At 45.2% G+C, this 17,231-nt stretch overlaps 2 protein-coding genes across 4 annotated transcripts in view; both read left to right on the top strand.

The window, feature by feature from the left end:
• Positions 1–17,231, top strand: part of eapp (e2f-associated phosphoprotein) — a 503,058-nt gene that overhangs the window by 329,296 nt on the left and 156,531 nt on the right. The window lies entirely within an intron of this gene.
• The window catches only part of LOC144688675 (dysbindin), a 57,749-nt gene that overhangs the window by 23,560 nt on the left and 16,958 nt on the right, over positions 1–17,231 (top strand). For all 3 annotated transcript variants that reach the window (XM_078555506.1, XM_078555507.1, XM_078555508.1), the window contains one exon: positions 16,922–17,071. In XM_078555506.1, the coding sequence (XP_078411632.1) occupies positions 16,922–17,071 (150 nt within the window). The remainder of the gene's footprint in view (positions 1–16,921; positions 17,072–17,231) is intronic.

Consider the following 17,231-nt stretch of genomic DNA (forward strand, 5'->3'; position numbering starts at 1 on the left):
ATTACAACACACTACAGCACCAACACATAACAAGCCAGCGCATCATTACAACACACTACAGCACCAACACATAACAAGCCAGCGCATCATTACAACACACTACAGCACCAACACACAACAAGCCAGCGCATCATTACAACACACTACAGCACCAACACACAACAAGCCAGCGCATCATTACAACACACTACAGCACCTACACACAACAAGCCAGCGCATCATTACAACACACTACAGCACCAACACACAACAAGCCAGCGCATCATTACAACACACTACAGCACCAACACACAACATGCCAGCGCATCATTACAACACACTACAGCACCAACACACAACAAGCCAGCGCATCATCACAGCATTCAATACCAAGCATAACTTGTCAGCACATAGTTTCACCACTTGGACTGCAGCGGTTCAAGAAGCTGGCTCTCCACCACCTTCTCAAGAGCAATGAAGGATGAGCAATAAATGCTGATGTTGAATTTTTAAAAATCATCACAACACACCAACACCAACATAATTAATTGCTTAAGGGCCTTAAGATCGCAAGAGTGCATGATGACATCGGGATGCTCAGTCAATGTCATTGTGCACTATCTCACTCCCATTCAGGTCGGGCATGTGCCCGCCCGCGGGGTGAAAAATTCTGCCCCTGGTGTTTATTTCTGTACAGACGTTTTAACTCATTTTTCATCTCACTTTATGTTTAACCATCTTTTTAGATTCCCATTCTATACCTCTATTGATTCCCTTGCCATCAATGTCCTCCCTTATTTTACTCTTTACTATGTTCTCCTGTTTTATTTACATTTAGGCTCCTTCCGTTTCTTGTAGATCCCTCCCCACACCTTACTAGTTTAAAGCCTTTGTCATCTCCCTATTTACCTTTTCTGCCAGGGCACGAGTCCCATCCCAGTTCAGGTGGAATCCATCCTATCGGTAAAGTTCCTTCCTGTGCCAGAACTGGTGCTGGTGTCCCATGTAAACATAAGAACATAAGAAATAGGAGCAGGAGTAGGCCATTCGGCCTCTCAAGCCTTCCTTGCCATTAAATAAGATCATGGCTGATCTGCCCCAGGCCTCAACGCCTCTTTCGTGCCAGCTCCTCATAGCCCTCAACGCCCCGATATTTCAAAAACCTCCTCTTTAAATACTTTCAATGGTCTAGTCTCCACAACTCTCTGAGGTAGAGAATTCCAGACATTTCCTACCCTCTGAGAGAAGAAATTCCTTCGCATCTCAGTTTTAAATGAGTGTCCCCTTATTCTGTAACTTTGTCCCCTAGTTCAAGATTCTCCCATTAGTGGAAATGTTTTCCCAACATCTACCCTGTCAAGCCCCCTCAGAATCTTGTATGTTTCAATAAGATCACCCTTCATTCTTTTAAACTCTAATGAATAAAGGCCTAACCTGTTTAGCTGTTCTTGATAAGTCACCCCCTTCATCCCAGGAATCAGCCTAATGAATTTCTTTTGAACTGCCTCCATTGCCACTCTATCCTTTCTTAAATACAGGGACCAAAACTGTACACAGTACTCCAGGTGCAGCCTCACCAACACCCTGAACAGTTGTAACAAGACTTCCCTATTTTTAAACTCCAACCCCCTAGCAATACAGGCCAAAATTCCATTTGCCTTCTTAATTACTTGCTGCACCTGCATGCTAACTTTTTGTGTTTCATGCTCAAGAACACCCAGATCCCTCTGTGCTGCACTTTTTTGGAGTCTCTCTCCATTTAAATAATAGTCTGCCTTTTGATTCTTCCTACCAAAGTGCATGACCTCACACTTTCCAACATTAAACTCCATCTGCCAAGTTTTCGCCCACTCACAACCTATATCCCCTTGTAGATTCCTTATGTCCTCATCACAACCATGCCCTCCAACCTATTTTTGTATTGTCAGCAAATTTGGATACATTACACTCTGCCCCCTCCTCCAAGTCATTAATATAGACAGGAGCCCCTCTTTCCCACACTAGCCCTTTAGCCATGTTAATTCTGATCTGTCTGTTCCTGTGCCAATTTGACATGTCTCAGATATTAATCCAGAGGTTATTACCATCGAGATCCTGCTTTTTAATTTAGTTCAAACTCCTGACACTCTTTCAGTAGAACCCTCTCCCCGTGCCTCTCTGTCGTTTGTTCCAACATGGACCATGACAATTGGATTTATCCCCTCCTTTTCCAAGTTCCTTTCTAGTCACCATGAGATATCCCTTACCTTGGCACTGGGCGAGCAACACACCCTTCGGAATTTTTGTTCTGGGCTGCGGTGGACTCTATCCATCCGTCTAACTATAGAGTTTCCTATTAGTGCCATCAAACCCCCAGTCAGGCTGCTGAGCTACGGTGCCTTGGTCTGCAATGTACCTGTCCTCCCCTTCAGTCTTTCTCCTTGTCCTCACAGGTAGCAAGTACATCATACCTGTTAGACAGAACCTCCTTCTTAATGTCTCCTATATCCCTGCTACATGGCTCCCTATCAGCCACACCCTCCAGTTCCTGAACACAAGAAATAGGAACAGGAGTAGACCATTGGGCCATCGAGCCTGCTCCGCCATGCAATACGATCATGGCTGTTCTTGGGCTTCAGCTCCACTTCCCTGCCTGTTCCCCATATCCTTTCATTTCCCGAGAGACCAAAAATCTGTCTATCCCAACCTTAAATGTATTCAATGATGGAGCATCCACAACCCTCTGGGGTAGAGAATTCCAAACATTCACAATCCTTTGAGTGAAGTAATTTCTCCTCATCTCAGTCCTAAATGATCGGCCCCTTATCCTGAGACTGTGCCCCCGTGTTTTAGATTCCCCGACCAGCAGCAACAATCTCTCAGTGTCCACCCTGTCAAACCGTGTCAAGATTTTATAGGTTTCAGTTAGATCACCTCTCATTCTTCTAAACTTCAGAGAAAATAGAGCCAATTTACTCAGTCTCTCATCATAGGACAACCCCCTCATCCCAGGGACCAACCTAGTGAACCTTCACTGTATTGCCTCCAATGCAAGTGTATCCTTCCTTAAATACGGAGGCCAAAACTGCACACAGTATTCCAGATGTGATCTCACCAAAACCCTGTGCAATTGTAGCAAGACTTCCCGTAATCCAATCCCCTTGCAATAAAGACCAACATGCTATTTGCCTTCCTAATTGCTTGTTGTACATGCATGCTAACTTTCTGTGTTCCTTGTACGAGCACAGCAAAGTCTTTCTAAACATCAACACTTACAAGTTTCTCACCTTATAAAAAGTATTCAGTTCTTCTATTCTTTTGACCAAGTGAATAACCTCACACTTCCCTATATTATACTCCATCTGCCATCTTGTTGCCCACTCACTTAACCTGTATATATCTCTTTGCAGCCTCTCCCTGTCCTCCCCACAGCTTACCTCCCACCTAGCTTTGTATCATCAGTAAACTTTGATACATTACTCTCTGCCTCTTCATCTAAGTTATTAATATAGATTGTAAATAGCTGAGGCCCCAGCACTGACCCTTGCAGCACTCCACTATTCACGACCTGCCAACTTGAAAAGGTTCCATTTATACCTCTGCTCTTATCAGTTAATCAATTCTCTCTCCATGTTAACATATTACCTTCAACTCCATAAGCCCTTATCTTTCCTATTAACTTTTTACATGGCACCTTATCAAAAGCCTTTTGGAAATCCAGGTATACTACATCTACTGGTTCTCCTTTATCTACCTTACTCATTACATCCTCAAAAAACTCCAATAAATTTGTCAAACAGGATTTTCCTTTAGTAAAACCATGTTGACTCATTCTAATCATATGTTTTTCTAAGTGCATTGTTAACACTTCCTTAATAATAGATTCCAGCATTTTCCCAACAACTGATGTTAGACTAACTGGCCTGCAGTTCCCCATTTTCTCTCTCCCTCCTTTCTTGAAAAGTGGAGTAACATTTACCAATTTCCAAGCTGATGGAACTGTTCCTGAATCCAATAAATTCTGGAAAATTACAGCCAGCGTATCCATTATCTTCACAGCTATCTCCTTCAGAACCCTAGGGTGTAGACCATCAAATCCCAGGGATTTGTTGGATTTTAGTCCCTTAAGTTCCTACAGTACTTTATCTCTGTTGATATTAATTTCCCTAATTTCCTCATTATTTTTAGCCCCTAGTTTATCGTCCATTTCTGGAATGAAACTTGTGAACTGCTACTGTGAAGACAGATACAAAATTTGTTCAATGCCTCTGCTGTTTTCTCGTTCCCTGTGATAATTTCTCCTCTCTCTGATTCTAATGGTCCAACATTAATTTCCTCTTTATATACATATAAAGGCTCTTACAATCTGCTTTTATATTACTGGCTAGTTTACTCTCATATTCAATTTTTTTTTCCTTTTTATCAACCTTTTGGTTGCCCTTTCATGGAGCCTATGTCTTCCTCTGGGGTATGACTGCATTATGGATAAAACTGTCCAGAAACTCCTCCCCCCTCTTATTTATAGAAACATAGAAAATAGAAACAGGAGTAGGTCATTCAGCCCTTCAAGCCTGCTCCGCCATCCAATATGAAGATGGCTGATCCTCATTTTCAACGTTCTCTCCATACCCCTTGATGCCTTTAGAGTCCAGAAATCTATCTATTTCCTTCTTAAATATATTCAGTGACTTGGCCTCCACAGCCTCCTGTGGTAGAGAATTCCACAGGTTCACCACCCTCTGAGTGAAGATGTTTCTCCTCATCTCAGTCTTTAATGGCCTACTCTGTATCCTGAAATTGTGACCCCTTGTTCTAGACCCCACCAGCCAGAGGAAAATCATCCCTGCATCCAGTCTGTCCACCCCTGTCAGAATTTTATATGTTTCAATGAGATCCCGTCTCATTCTTCTAAACTCCAGTGAATATAGGCCTGGTCAACCAAATCTCTCCTCATACGACAATCCTGCCATCCCAGGAATCAGTCTGGTCAACCTTCGCTGCACTCCCTCTATGGCAAGTATATCCTTTCTTAGGTAAGGAGACCAAAACTGCAGACAATACCCCAGGTGTGGTCTCACCAAGGCCTTGTATTTGGCAGTACCTGTCCGACTTGCACTCTAGCTCAATGACTGAGCTGGAGATTCGAGATGGAGACATCTCCTGCAGATGTGTTTGCTCAGGACAGTTTAACCATCTACAAAGTCCCACATTCTACAACCCAGACACACAGCTGCTCTGCCATATCTTAGACTAGCCTTATTTTATTTATTTCATTAATTAAGGGTATTATTCAACAATTATCTGTAATTATATTAAGTAGCTTAACTAGTTAAGCTATAAATTTAATACAATATTTATACTTTCCCGGCCCTAGTTCAAACTATTGTCCTGATTTAGAGAGATAAAAACATTAAAACTCAACAACCAATCACCTATCTGGTCACCTATTTAATGCCTCTGAACTTCAGCTCTCAGGTCTCACTGTCTCCCATTCTTCCTCTCACCTTGTTCTGTAAAGGACACAAGCAGCATCTCCTTCAATCACCAAATTCCCAAACTTAAGTAAATACTCTGTCAAAGTGGTACTCCATCGGGCTAAACTTTCAATCATTCTGAATCAGCTTCAAGCACTCCTAGGTAAGGGACACAGAGTTAGATGTAGAGTAAAGCTCTCTGAACTTGGCTCAGCTTCAGAGATAATGCCTCTGGTATTTGATATTTTTCCATTTCTCACATGTGCCCTCCATTAGGCCCTCTCTGAGTGGCAGTTATGCCAGAATAGGGATTAGATTGAACCTGTCCAAATTCAGGCTTCTTTCTGGAGCCTTACAACCAGAAGCGAGTGGAACTTGAACCAGGTCCCAGATATAAAGGGTCAATGCCCAACCCCTGACACCAATTCCATTATTATTCGTAGCCAGCAGTTCTGGGAGCAATATTCATGGAAACCTGCTGAATACATTTGTATCTCTGAATATTTCCCAACCACTACAAAACCACGATTTCTGGGAATTTTCCTCTAAGTTTCCAGTAGCTCTCACTGCAAAATTCACCAAAACTATTTCTAGAATGCCTCAAATCTCTCAGAAACATCCAAAAGTGCTTCAAAACAGTTCATATCCAGCTCGAGTTCACTTCACAGTCTACTGGTTGTTATATAGGCAAACATGGCAACAATTTGCGCAACAAGATCCCAACAAGCAGCAATGAGATGAATGACCAGTTGACCTATTTTTGGGCAGCGTTAGTTGCAGAGAGACTGTTGCAAGGAAACCTAGCTCTTCTTCCATTCGAGGAATGGGGTCTTTTAGGTTCACCTGAAATAGCAGAACAGACAGGATCCTGTTTAAATATTTCATCTAAAGGACATTGCTGCTGCTAACACAGTCAAAGCACAGAGTGACTGCCTTGTTTATACGATCAAGCACTAGAGCGGTACTTAAACCTAGAACCTTCATGATTCTGAGGGGCGAGGGTACAGTTCAAAACAAAATCATTGAAGAATAGTTTCCCATCTCTTAAGGCAATACACTGAATGAAACCAATTCTGTTACAGTGGAATTACAAACCACCTTATCGTAGAAAATAAAATAATAATCATTCAGGTTGTGGTTCACAGAGCACCTTGGAAATGCACAGAGCTGTTTAATGAATGCTACCCTGCTGTGCTCAGAGATGTATCTCATCAGCAACAAGTATTCTTCACAGTCTCTCTGCTTCATTTATATTACACAATCCAAAAGCTTGCTCTCATTCCACGTCTTCTAACTAGTGCCGTATTTAGTGTCCGGGAATGCAGTGAATGGTCTGCAACCTGTTAATCCCCTGAAACTGGGACAAAATCCACTAGACTTACTCCTTTCTAGGGCAGAGCATTTAGTTCCTCATGGACTGTACATTATCGCCGAGAAAAGGTTCTAGTGAAACTCTCCCTTATCTTCAATCATGTCAAGCAAAACTCCAGAATAATTTATCGTGATTCAAGTCTTCTAGATAACATTCCTCCTGCTCCCACATAAGGGGTTGGTTAACACAAAAATAAATAGGCTCATTTATTAAGAATTTGAGAAGTTGGTAGCAGTATTACACAGTTGGAGAACTTGTACACATGTATGAGTTGGTATCTTCGTCAGAACAAACTGAGACTAAATCTGAATCACATGATACATTGCATAATTTCCCCTCCAGTAATATATACAGAAAACATAACCACACCCACTCAAAGGTGTACCACAACGATGAATGCACAAATGACGTGAAGGCATGAGATACTGAGTTAAGCTCATTGCTGGAATTTACTGGTGTTCTGGCACTTTGCATAATTCTGAACACATGGAACAATGGCCAGGATCTCATAGCCCTGCTGTGGTGTGTCCTCCCGCGCCTCCTCCACCTCTCCCCCCCCCACCCCCGGCAGATGCAGCGAGCCATTTAAATCTCCATTCAGTGCAGCGGGACCATAATATCCAGCTAGGCGGGAGGGGTCGCAAAATAGATCCCAAAAAGCTATATACAAGTTCAACAGGTAATAGGGAAGGCAAATGGAATGTTGGCCTTTATTTCAAAGGGAATGGAGTATAAAAATAAGGAAGTCTTGCTAAAACTATACAAGGCACCAGTTAGACCACGCCTAGAATACTGTGAACAGTTTTGGTCCCCTTATCTAAGGAAAGATATACTGGCATTGGAGGCAGTCCAGAGAAGGTTCACTAGGTTGATCCCGGGTATGGAGGGATTTTCTTATGAGGAGAGGTTGAGTAGGTTGGGCCTGTACTCATTGGAGTTTAGAAGAATGAGAGGTGATCTTATTGAAACATATAAGATTCTCAGGGGGCTTGATAGGGTAGATGCTGAGAGGCTGTTTTCCCTTGTGGGAGCGTCTAGGACCAGAGGGCATAATCTCAGAGTAAGGGGTCGCCCATTTAAGACAGAAATGAGGAGGAATTTCTTCTCTCAGAGGGTAATTAATCTGTGGAATTCTTTACCACAGAGGGCTGTAGAGGCTGGGACGTTAAGTATATTCAAGGCTGAGATAGACAGATTTTTAATCAGTAAGGGAATCAAGGGTTATGGGGAAAAGGCAGGAAAGTGGAGTTGAGGATTATCAGATCAGCCATGATCTCATTGAATGGCGGAGCAGGCTCGATGGGCCCAATTGCCTACTTCTGGTCCTACGTCTTATGGTCTTATGGTCTAAATCCTGGTCAATGTTAAATAGCAGTGATAGAGGAAGAGGCAATAGACACACGGAACAGGACAAAGATTAGATATGATAGTAGGGGTGAAGGACAGATGCTGTGTGGCTGGAGCACTAGACATTCTAACTGCACTGTGGGAATGTTGCCTAGGTAGAAGTCAGGGGCCTAATGACACTACAGCTCATAGACAGTGCCCTAGCTCCCGCTGTGCTTACTACTTCACAATAGAGCACCTCTACTACATTGTAGACCTGACTCTTCTGGGACTCAATGCAATTCAACTATCCTATTATCAAAATTACCTGGAAAAACTCAGCAGGTCTGGCAGCATCGGTGGAGAAGAAATCAGTTAACGTTTCGAGTCCTCATGACCCTTCGGCAGAACTGAGTATAGTTAGGAGAAAGGTGAAATATAAGCTGGTCTAAGGTGGGGGGCGGGGGGAGAGAGAAGTTGAGGGTGGGGTGATTGTGGGGATAAGCAAGCAGTGATAGGAGCAGATAATCAAAAGATGTCACAGACAAAAGGATCAAAGAGGTGTTGAAGGTGGTGATATTATCTAAGAAAAGTGCTAATTAAGAATGGAAGGCAGGATACTCAAGGTACAGCTCTAGTGGGGGTGGGGTGGAAAGACTAACAAAGTTTTAGTTTTAGATTTAAAAATAATGGAAATAGGTGGGAAAAGAAGAATCTATATAAATTACTGAAAAAAAAAGGGAGGGGGGAGAAACGGGGTGGGGATGGGGGGAGGGGGAGTTTAAGATCTAAAGTTGTTGAATTCAATATTCAGCCCGGAAGGCTGTAAAGTGCCTAGTCGGAAGATGAGGTGCTGTTCCTCCAGTTTGCGTTGGGCTTCACTGGAACAATGCAGCAAGCCAAGGACAGACATGTGGGCAAGAGAACAGGGTGGAGTGTTAAAATGGCAAGCGACAGGGAGGTTTGGGTCTTTCTTGCAGACAGACCGCAGGTGTTCTGCAAAGCGGTCGCCCAGTTTGCGTTTGGTCTCTCCAATGTAGAGGAGACCGCATTGGGAGCAACGAATGCAGTAGACTAAGTTAGGGGAAATGCAAGTAAAATGCTGCTTCACTTGAAAGGAGTGTTTGGGCCCTTGGACGGTGAGGAGAGAGGAAGTGAAGGGGCAGGTGTTGCATCTTCTGCGTGGGCATGCGGAGGTGCCCTGGTTGGGGGTTGAGGAGTAGGGGGTGATGGAGGAGTGGACCAGGGTGTTCCGGAGGGAACGATCCCTACGGAATGCCGCCGGGGGGGTTGAAGGGAAGATGTGTTTGGTGGTGGCATCATGCTGGAGTTGGCGGAAATGGCGGAGGATGATCCTTTGAATGCAGAGGCTGGTGGGGTGATAAGTGAGGACAAGGGGGACCCTATCATGTTTCTGGGAAGGAGGAGAAGGCGTGAGGGCGGATGCGCGGGATATGGGCCGGACACGGTTGAGGGCCCTGTCAACGACCGTGGGTGAAAAACCTCAGTTAAGGAAGAAGGAGGACATGTCAGAGGAACTGTTTTTGAAGGTAGCGTCATCAGAACAGATGTGACGGAGGCGAAGGAACTGAGAGAATGGGATGGAGTCCTTACAGGAAGCGGGGTGTGAGGAGCTGTAGTCGAGGTAGCTGTGGGAGTCAGTAGGCTTGTAATGGATATTGGTGGACAGTCTATCATCAGAAATTGAGACAGAGAGGTCAAGGAAGGGAAGAGAAGTGTCAGAGATGGACCATGTGAAAATGATGGAGGGGTGGAGATTGAAAGCAAAATTAATAAATTTTTCCAGGTCCCGACGAGAGCATGAAGCAGCACCGAAGTAATCATCGATGTACCGGAGAAAGAGTTGTGGGAGGGGGCCGGAGTAGGACTGGAACAAGGAATGTTCCACATACCCCATAAAGAGACAGGCATAGCTGGGGCCCATGCGGGTACCCATAGCCACACCTTTTATTTGGAGGAAGTGAGAGGAGTTAAAGGAGAAACTGTTCAGTGTGAGAACAGGTTCAGCCAGACGGAGGAGAGTAGTGGTGGATGGGGATTGTTCGGGCCTCTGTTCAAGGAAGAAGCTAAGGGCCCTCAGACCATTCTGGTGGGGGATGGAGGTGTAGAGGGATTGGACATCCATGGTGAAGAGGAAGCGGTTGGGGCCAGGGAACTGGAAATTGTTGATGTGACGTAAGGTGTCAGAGGAATCACGGATGTAGGTGGAAAGGGACTGGACAAGGGGAAAGAGAAGGGAGTCAAGATAACGAGAAATGAGTTCCGTGGGGCAGGAACAGGCTGACACGATCGGTCTGCTGGGACAGTTCTGTTTGTGGATTTTGGGTAGGAGGTAGAAACGGGCCGTCCGAGGTTGGGCGACTATCAAGTTGGAAGCTGTGGGAGGAAGATCTCCAGAGGAGATGAGGTCAGTGACAGTCCTGGAAACAATGGCTTGATGTTCTGTGGTGGGGTCATGGTCCAGGGAGAGGTAGGAGGAAGTGTCTGCGAGTTGACGCTCAGCCTCAGCGAGGTAGAGGTCAATGCGCCAGACAACAACAGTACCACCCTTGTCAGTGGGTTTGATGACAGTGTTGAGGTTGGACCTGAGAGAACGGAGTGCAGTAAGTTCAGAGAGAGACAGATTAGAATGGGTGAGAGGAGCAGAGAAATTGAGACGGCTAATGTCACGCCGACAGTTCTCAATGAAAATATCAAGAGAAGGTAAGAATCCAGAGGGAGGGGTCCAGGTGGAGGGAGAATATTGGAGGTGGGTAAAAGGATCCATTGAACGGGGAGAGGACTCCTGCCCAAAGAAGTGAGCACAGAGACGAAGACGGCGGAAGAAGAGTTCAGCATCATGCCGAGCCTGAAATTCATTGAGATGAGGGCGTAAGGGTATGAAGCTAAGTCCTTTGCTGAGCACTGAACGTTCAGCATCGGAGAGGGGAAGGTCAGGGGGTATAGTGAATACGCGGCTGGGGCTGGGATTGGAAGATGGGGTGGGGACGGAGGGACAAGCAGGGGTGGAGGGTCCCAGATGGGTGTTGGTGTCGATGAGTTGTTGGAGCTTGCGTTCCTTAGCACTTGAGAGAAAAAGTTTCTTGTTGAGGCGACGGATGAGGCGAAGAATAAAATGAAACTGGGGGCACGCGCAGCTTTGAAAAAGGGTGCGGCGGTGCTGCTGGAGGGAGAGGTCGAGTGTGTTCATATGGCGGTGCATGGCACTGAGTGTGGATCTCAGAATGCGACGGGAACAGCAGTCCGAGAAACGTTTTATGTCCCGGAGATACCTGTAATCCTGGGTGGGTTCGAAACAACAATCCCCACAATCACCCCACCCTCAACTTCTCTCTCCCCCCGCCCCCCCGCACCTTAGACCAGCTTATATTTCACCTTTCTCCTAACTATACTCAATTCTGCCGAAGGGTCATGAGGACTCGAAACGTTAACTGATTTCTTCTCCACCGATGCTGCCAGACCTGTTGAGTTTTTCCAGGTAATTCTGTTTTTGTTTTGGATTTCCAGCATCCGCAGTAGCTTTTAGCTTTTTGTTTTTATCCTATTACCAATCCCGTTTAGTCCTGTGAAAGATTTGAACAGCTCAGTTCATAACTATCTTGTTCAAAAAAGGCTATAAAGATCTGCCCTGCAATTATAGACCAGTCAGTTTAACTTCGGTGGTGGAGAAACTTCTAGAAACAATCATTCGGGATAGAATTAATAGTCACATGGAAAAATATGAATTGATTCGGAACAGTCAGCATAGATTTGTTAAAGGAAAATCGTATCTAACTAACTTGCTGGAGTTTTTTTGAAGAGGTAACAGAGATGGTTGATGAGGGCAAAGCCGTTGATGTGGTGTATATGGACTCCCAAAAGGCGTTCAATACAGTGCCATACAACAGACTTGTGAGGAAAGTTATAGACCATGAAATAAAAGGGACAGTAGCAACGTGGATACAAAATTGGCTGAGGGATAGGGAACAGAGTAATGGCTAATGGGTACTTTTCAGGCTGGAAGAAGGTTTGTAGTGGAGTTCCCCAGGGGCCGGTATTGGGACCCTTGCTTTTCCTGAAATATATAAGTGATCTAGATCTTGGTGTTCAGGAACAATTTCAAAGTTTGTGGACAACACAAAACTTGGGAGAATTGTAAATTGTGAGGAGGACATTGTAGAACTTCAAAAGGACATTGACACATTGATGGAGTGGGCAGATAGGTGGCAGATGAAGCTCAATACAGGGAAGTGTGAGGTTATACACTTTGGTACAAAGAACGTGGAGAGACAGTATAAAATAAAGGATACTATTCTAAAGGGTGTGCAGGAGCAGAGAGACCTCAATGTATATGTACATAAGTCATTAAAGGTGGCAGGACTGGTAGAGAGAGCTGTTTCTAAAGCATACAGTATTCTAGGCTTCATTATTAGGGGCATAGAGTACAAGTGCGGGGAGGTTATGATGAACTTATATAAAACACTGATTAGACCTCAGCTGGAGTATTGTGTACAGTTCTGGGCGCCACACTATAGGAAGGATGTGAACGCCTTGGAGAGAGTGTAGAAGAGGTTTACGAGAATGGTTCCAGGGATGAGACACTTCAGTTATGAGGAAAGATTGGAGAAGTTGGGGGAGGAGAGGAGAAGGCTAAGATGAGACTTGATAGAAGTTTTCAAAATCATGAGGGGTCTAGACAGGGTAGATAGGAAGAAACTGTTCCTGCTCGTAAATTGATCGAGAACCAGAGGGCACAGTTTTTACTGTTTTGCAAAAGAAGCAAATGCGAGGTGAGAAAAAACTTTTTCAAACAGCGAGTAATTAGAGTTTGGAATGCACTGCCTGGAAGTGTGATAGAGGCAGGTTCAATTGTGGCATTCAAGAGGGCATTGGATGATTATTTAAATAGAAACAATATGCAGGGTTACTGGGAAAAGGCAGGAGGTTGGCACTAAGTTAAAATGCTGAGAGAGCCGGTGCAGACATAATGGGACGAATGGCCTCCTTCTACACTGTAACAATTCTGTGATTCTGTGATCTCATTAACCTGCAAACAATCATGTTTTAATTATTCCTTCATGGGATGTGGGCATCGCTGGCTAGACCAGCATTTATTGCCCATCCCTAGTTGCCCTTGAGAAGGTGGTGATGAGCTGCCTTCTTGAACCGTTGCAGACCCTGTGGTGTAGGTACACCCACAATGCTGTTAGGAAGGGAGTTCCAGGATTTTGACCCAGCAACAGTGAAGGAACGGCGGTATATTTCCAAGTCAGGATGGTGCGTGTGTTGGAGGGAGGTGTCCAGGTGATGGTGTTTCCATATGTCTGCTGCCCTTGTCCTTCTAGATGATAGAGGTCACGGGTTTGGAAGGTGCTTTCGAAAGAACCTTGGATGCTGTTATGGGGGTGGAATTGTCATGTCTTTCTGGATGGATTGGTTATGATGGACTGATTGGCTGTCCTCATCCATATGTATCTTGTGATTTCTATCACTTTCCATTGTACTGACTTGCGTCAGGTCCCTCACCTTTTTCCGATGAAAACAAAATTGATTCTGAGAGTCTCTTCTGGCCCTTCTCTACCATATCATCCTCTACAATTTCCACCAATCCCAAGCCCCAACCCTGCCACCTTCATAAATCTCCTCTCCTGAATATCTTCTTTATGGAATGTGCCTTAGGCACCTTCCAAGATTACAACTCAAATGGCCAATCTTCCAATTTGAGCCCAGGCAGTGAGTGTTTTCAGGGCATCTGACCACAGGGAACAGTGTTGTGGGAGATATCAGTCAGTCTTGTACTCTCAATGTCCAGTTACTTCCCAGCAGGAATTACGAATTGGTGATTCTAGTTCCCTAGAGTGAATTGATTCTAGTTCCCTAGAGTGAATCTGTGTGATAATCGAGGGTTATACTTACACTCCTGGTACTCCAAATCTAAGATGACCTAGCCCAATCTGGAGTCAGGCCAAGCACTAACCGTCTCCTTGAATCAGGTGGAGAGAAGGCGCCACCGACTAAATTGGAACAATTTGCTTAAGAGGCCAAAAGACAACCTGAAAACCATAAATTTGCTGCAGTGATAAGTTTAGGCATGAACAGCCCGATGCTTGAGTGTCTCATTCATCTCACCAGATCAATCAGTCTACTGGAGACAGAGCTGAGACAATCTCCTCTGCTCAATCTCCTGCATCACAATGGTGCACCTTCAATCACACCAGCGACACAAACAGTCTGTTCAGCCAGTCATCAGTAACAGTTCAGACAAACCCCTCTAGTTCCAGACAATATTTTTATGGGAATTAAAGGGAATGGAAATCTAGTTTCACCCATGCTCATAATACAACAGGCATTAGTTAACTTGGTCACACCCATTCATAACATGACACAGAAAGAAGCACACTAAATGTTTGAAGGTTCCAGTTCAGTGATTCTTTATTCCACTGGTACTAAACATATTAGGCAAATAGAATTATTTTAAAGATACAAAAAAAGTCAAACATGTGGTCAGCTTATCCCCAATCTTCTGTTTTCGAGCCCAAAGCACTGGCTCCACCCATGGCACTGACCCTGCCTCCTCCCGAGTCCGCCGACAAAGCTCCCCAACTCCTAGGGAACCCCGGGCACAGAAACAGTTTACTCACCCTGCACGCCCCACCGCTACAGCCACCAGAGGGCAGGGCTGCACCTGACCCAGCCGACAGCCACCAAGGGCACCTCTGGTACCAGGGTCCAGCTCCATGGTGAATGACCCATGGGCAATGCCCGATGGTGAATGGTCCACAATGTACGCCCCACAGAAATTGCCCCACATAGTATGCCCCACAGGAAATGACCCACAGAGAACAAACAGAGAATGCCCCACAAAGAATGCCCACAGAGAATGGCCTGTAGGGAATGCCCCATAGGGAAGGTGAGAAGGTGGGGGATTGGCTCTGTGTGAATTGCTCCTTCAGAGAGCCAGCACAGACACAATGGGATGAATGGCCTCTTCCTGTGATGTAACTATTGTATGATTCGATAACCCATTCCATGAAGAATAAGCTGTTCTGTCAGTATTAGCTTTCTCCCTCTTCCATTCCATGAACTTACACCTCATCTCCCACTCCCTAAATATGTACTTCCTATCTCCACTTCCTTCTATCTGAATATTATCTCATTTTTGACCATTACCTTACTCTCCCCCTACTCCATGAATATTAACTCAGTCGGCCCCTTTTCTCTGAACATCAACACAGTCTCTAACACTCCCTAAATATTAACTCAGCACACTAATCTTTAAATCAAAATATGCGAAAGCTGAAACCATGATAGGGAGGGATTCCAGGTGACACAGGATTAACTACTTGCTAGGTCACTCTTCTGTTAATGGATACGTCAATGCCACCTCATTAACATGACAACATGATCAGCTGAGTTTCATGTGCCATAACCTCCCTGCAGATTTCACATACACTCTTGTTTACCTGTTAACGGGGTCCATTGATCTGGCGGGCTACCAGCTCTAGAGTATAAGGTTTCTAGTGTAGGTAAGGTGCTAGTGTGGGTTTTAAGCGCAATTCTGGTGTAGGCTATAAGCTCAGTGTTGGTGTTGGTTATACTCCCGGTGCTGGTGTATGTTATATGCTCGGTGCTGGTGTAGGTTATATGCTCGGCGCTGGTGTAGGTTATGTGCTCGGCGCTGGTGTAGGTTATATGCTCGGCGCTGGTGTATGTTATATGCTCGGTGCTGGTGTAGGTTATATGCTCGGTGCTGGTGTAGGTTATATGCTCGGCGCTGGTGTATGTTGTATGCTCGGTGCTGGTGTAGGTTATATGCTCGGCGCTGGTGTAGGTTATGTGCTCGGTGCTGGTGTAGGTTATATGCTCGGTGCTGGTGTAGGTTATATGCTCGGTGCTGGTGTAGGTTATATGCTCGGCGCTGGTGTAGGTTATATGCTCGGTGCTGGTGTAGGTTATATGCTCGGTGCTGGTGTAGGTTATATGCTCGGTGCTGGTCTAGGTTATGTGCTCGGTGCTGGTGTAGATTATATGCTCGGTGCTGGTGTAGGTTATATGCTCGGTGCTGGTGTAGGTTATGTGCTCGGTGCTGGTGTAGGTTATGTGCTCGGTGCTGGTGTAGGTTATGTGCTCGGTGCTGGTGTAGGTTATGTGCTTGGTGCTGGTGTAGGTTATATGCTCGGTGCTGGTGTATGGTATATGCTCAGTGCTGGTGTAGGTTATATGCTCGGTGCTGGTGTAGGTTATGTGCTCGGTGCTGGTGTAGGTTATATGCTCGGTGCTGGTGTAGGTTATATGCTCGGTGCTGGTGTAGGTTATGTGATCGGTGCTGGTGTAGGTTATGTGCTCGGTGCTGGTGTAGGTTATGTGCTCGGTGCTGGTGTAGGTTATATGCTCGGTGCTGGTGTAGGTTATATGCTCGGTGCTGGTGTAGGTTATATGCTCGGTGCTGGTGTAGGTTATATGCTCGGTGCTGGTCTAGGTTATGTGCTCGGTGCTGGTGTAGGTTATGTGCTCGGTGCTGGTGTACGGTATATGCTCGGTGCTGGCGTAGGTTATGTGCTCGGTGCTGGTGTATGGTATATGCTCGGCGCTGGCGTAGGTTATGTGCTGGTGTATGGTATATGCTCGGCGCTGGCGTAGGTTATGTGCTCGGTGCTGGTGTACGGTATATGCTCGGTGCTGGCGTAGGTTATGTGCTCGGTGCTGGCGTATGGTATATGCTCGGCGCTGGTGGAGGTTAAATGTACGGTGCTGGTATTTGCTGTGTGACTGTTACACTTATGTTTCCCAGCTGAGGCAGATCACACACCAAGACTGCTGGATACTGATCACACCCCGCAGATGAAATTCAGAGATAGGCAGCAGTTTTTTGAAGATATATTCCAGCCTGATGCAGATTTCTACCTCACTGCTGCCCACCTGCAAATTGAGCACCGGAGACGTAAGTAAAATTTAGCCCATGAATTATTGAGCCTGGTATTAAAGAGCTCACAGTGAATGAGGAATGGTAGAGGTTCGAATTCATAATTCCCTACTTGCAATTGCAGGTTAATAAAAACTTGTAATTCTGTAGCACCTTTGATAACTTTAGGGCGTCCTAA

This window comes from Cetorhinus maximus, chromosome 13, assembly GCF_964194155.1.
Source record: "Cetorhinus maximus chromosome 13, sCetMax3.hap1.1, whole genome shotgun sequence".
In the NCBI taxonomy this organism is placed as follows: Eukaryota; Metazoa; Chordata; class Chondrichthyes; order Lamniformes; family Cetorhinidae; genus Cetorhinus; species Cetorhinus maximus.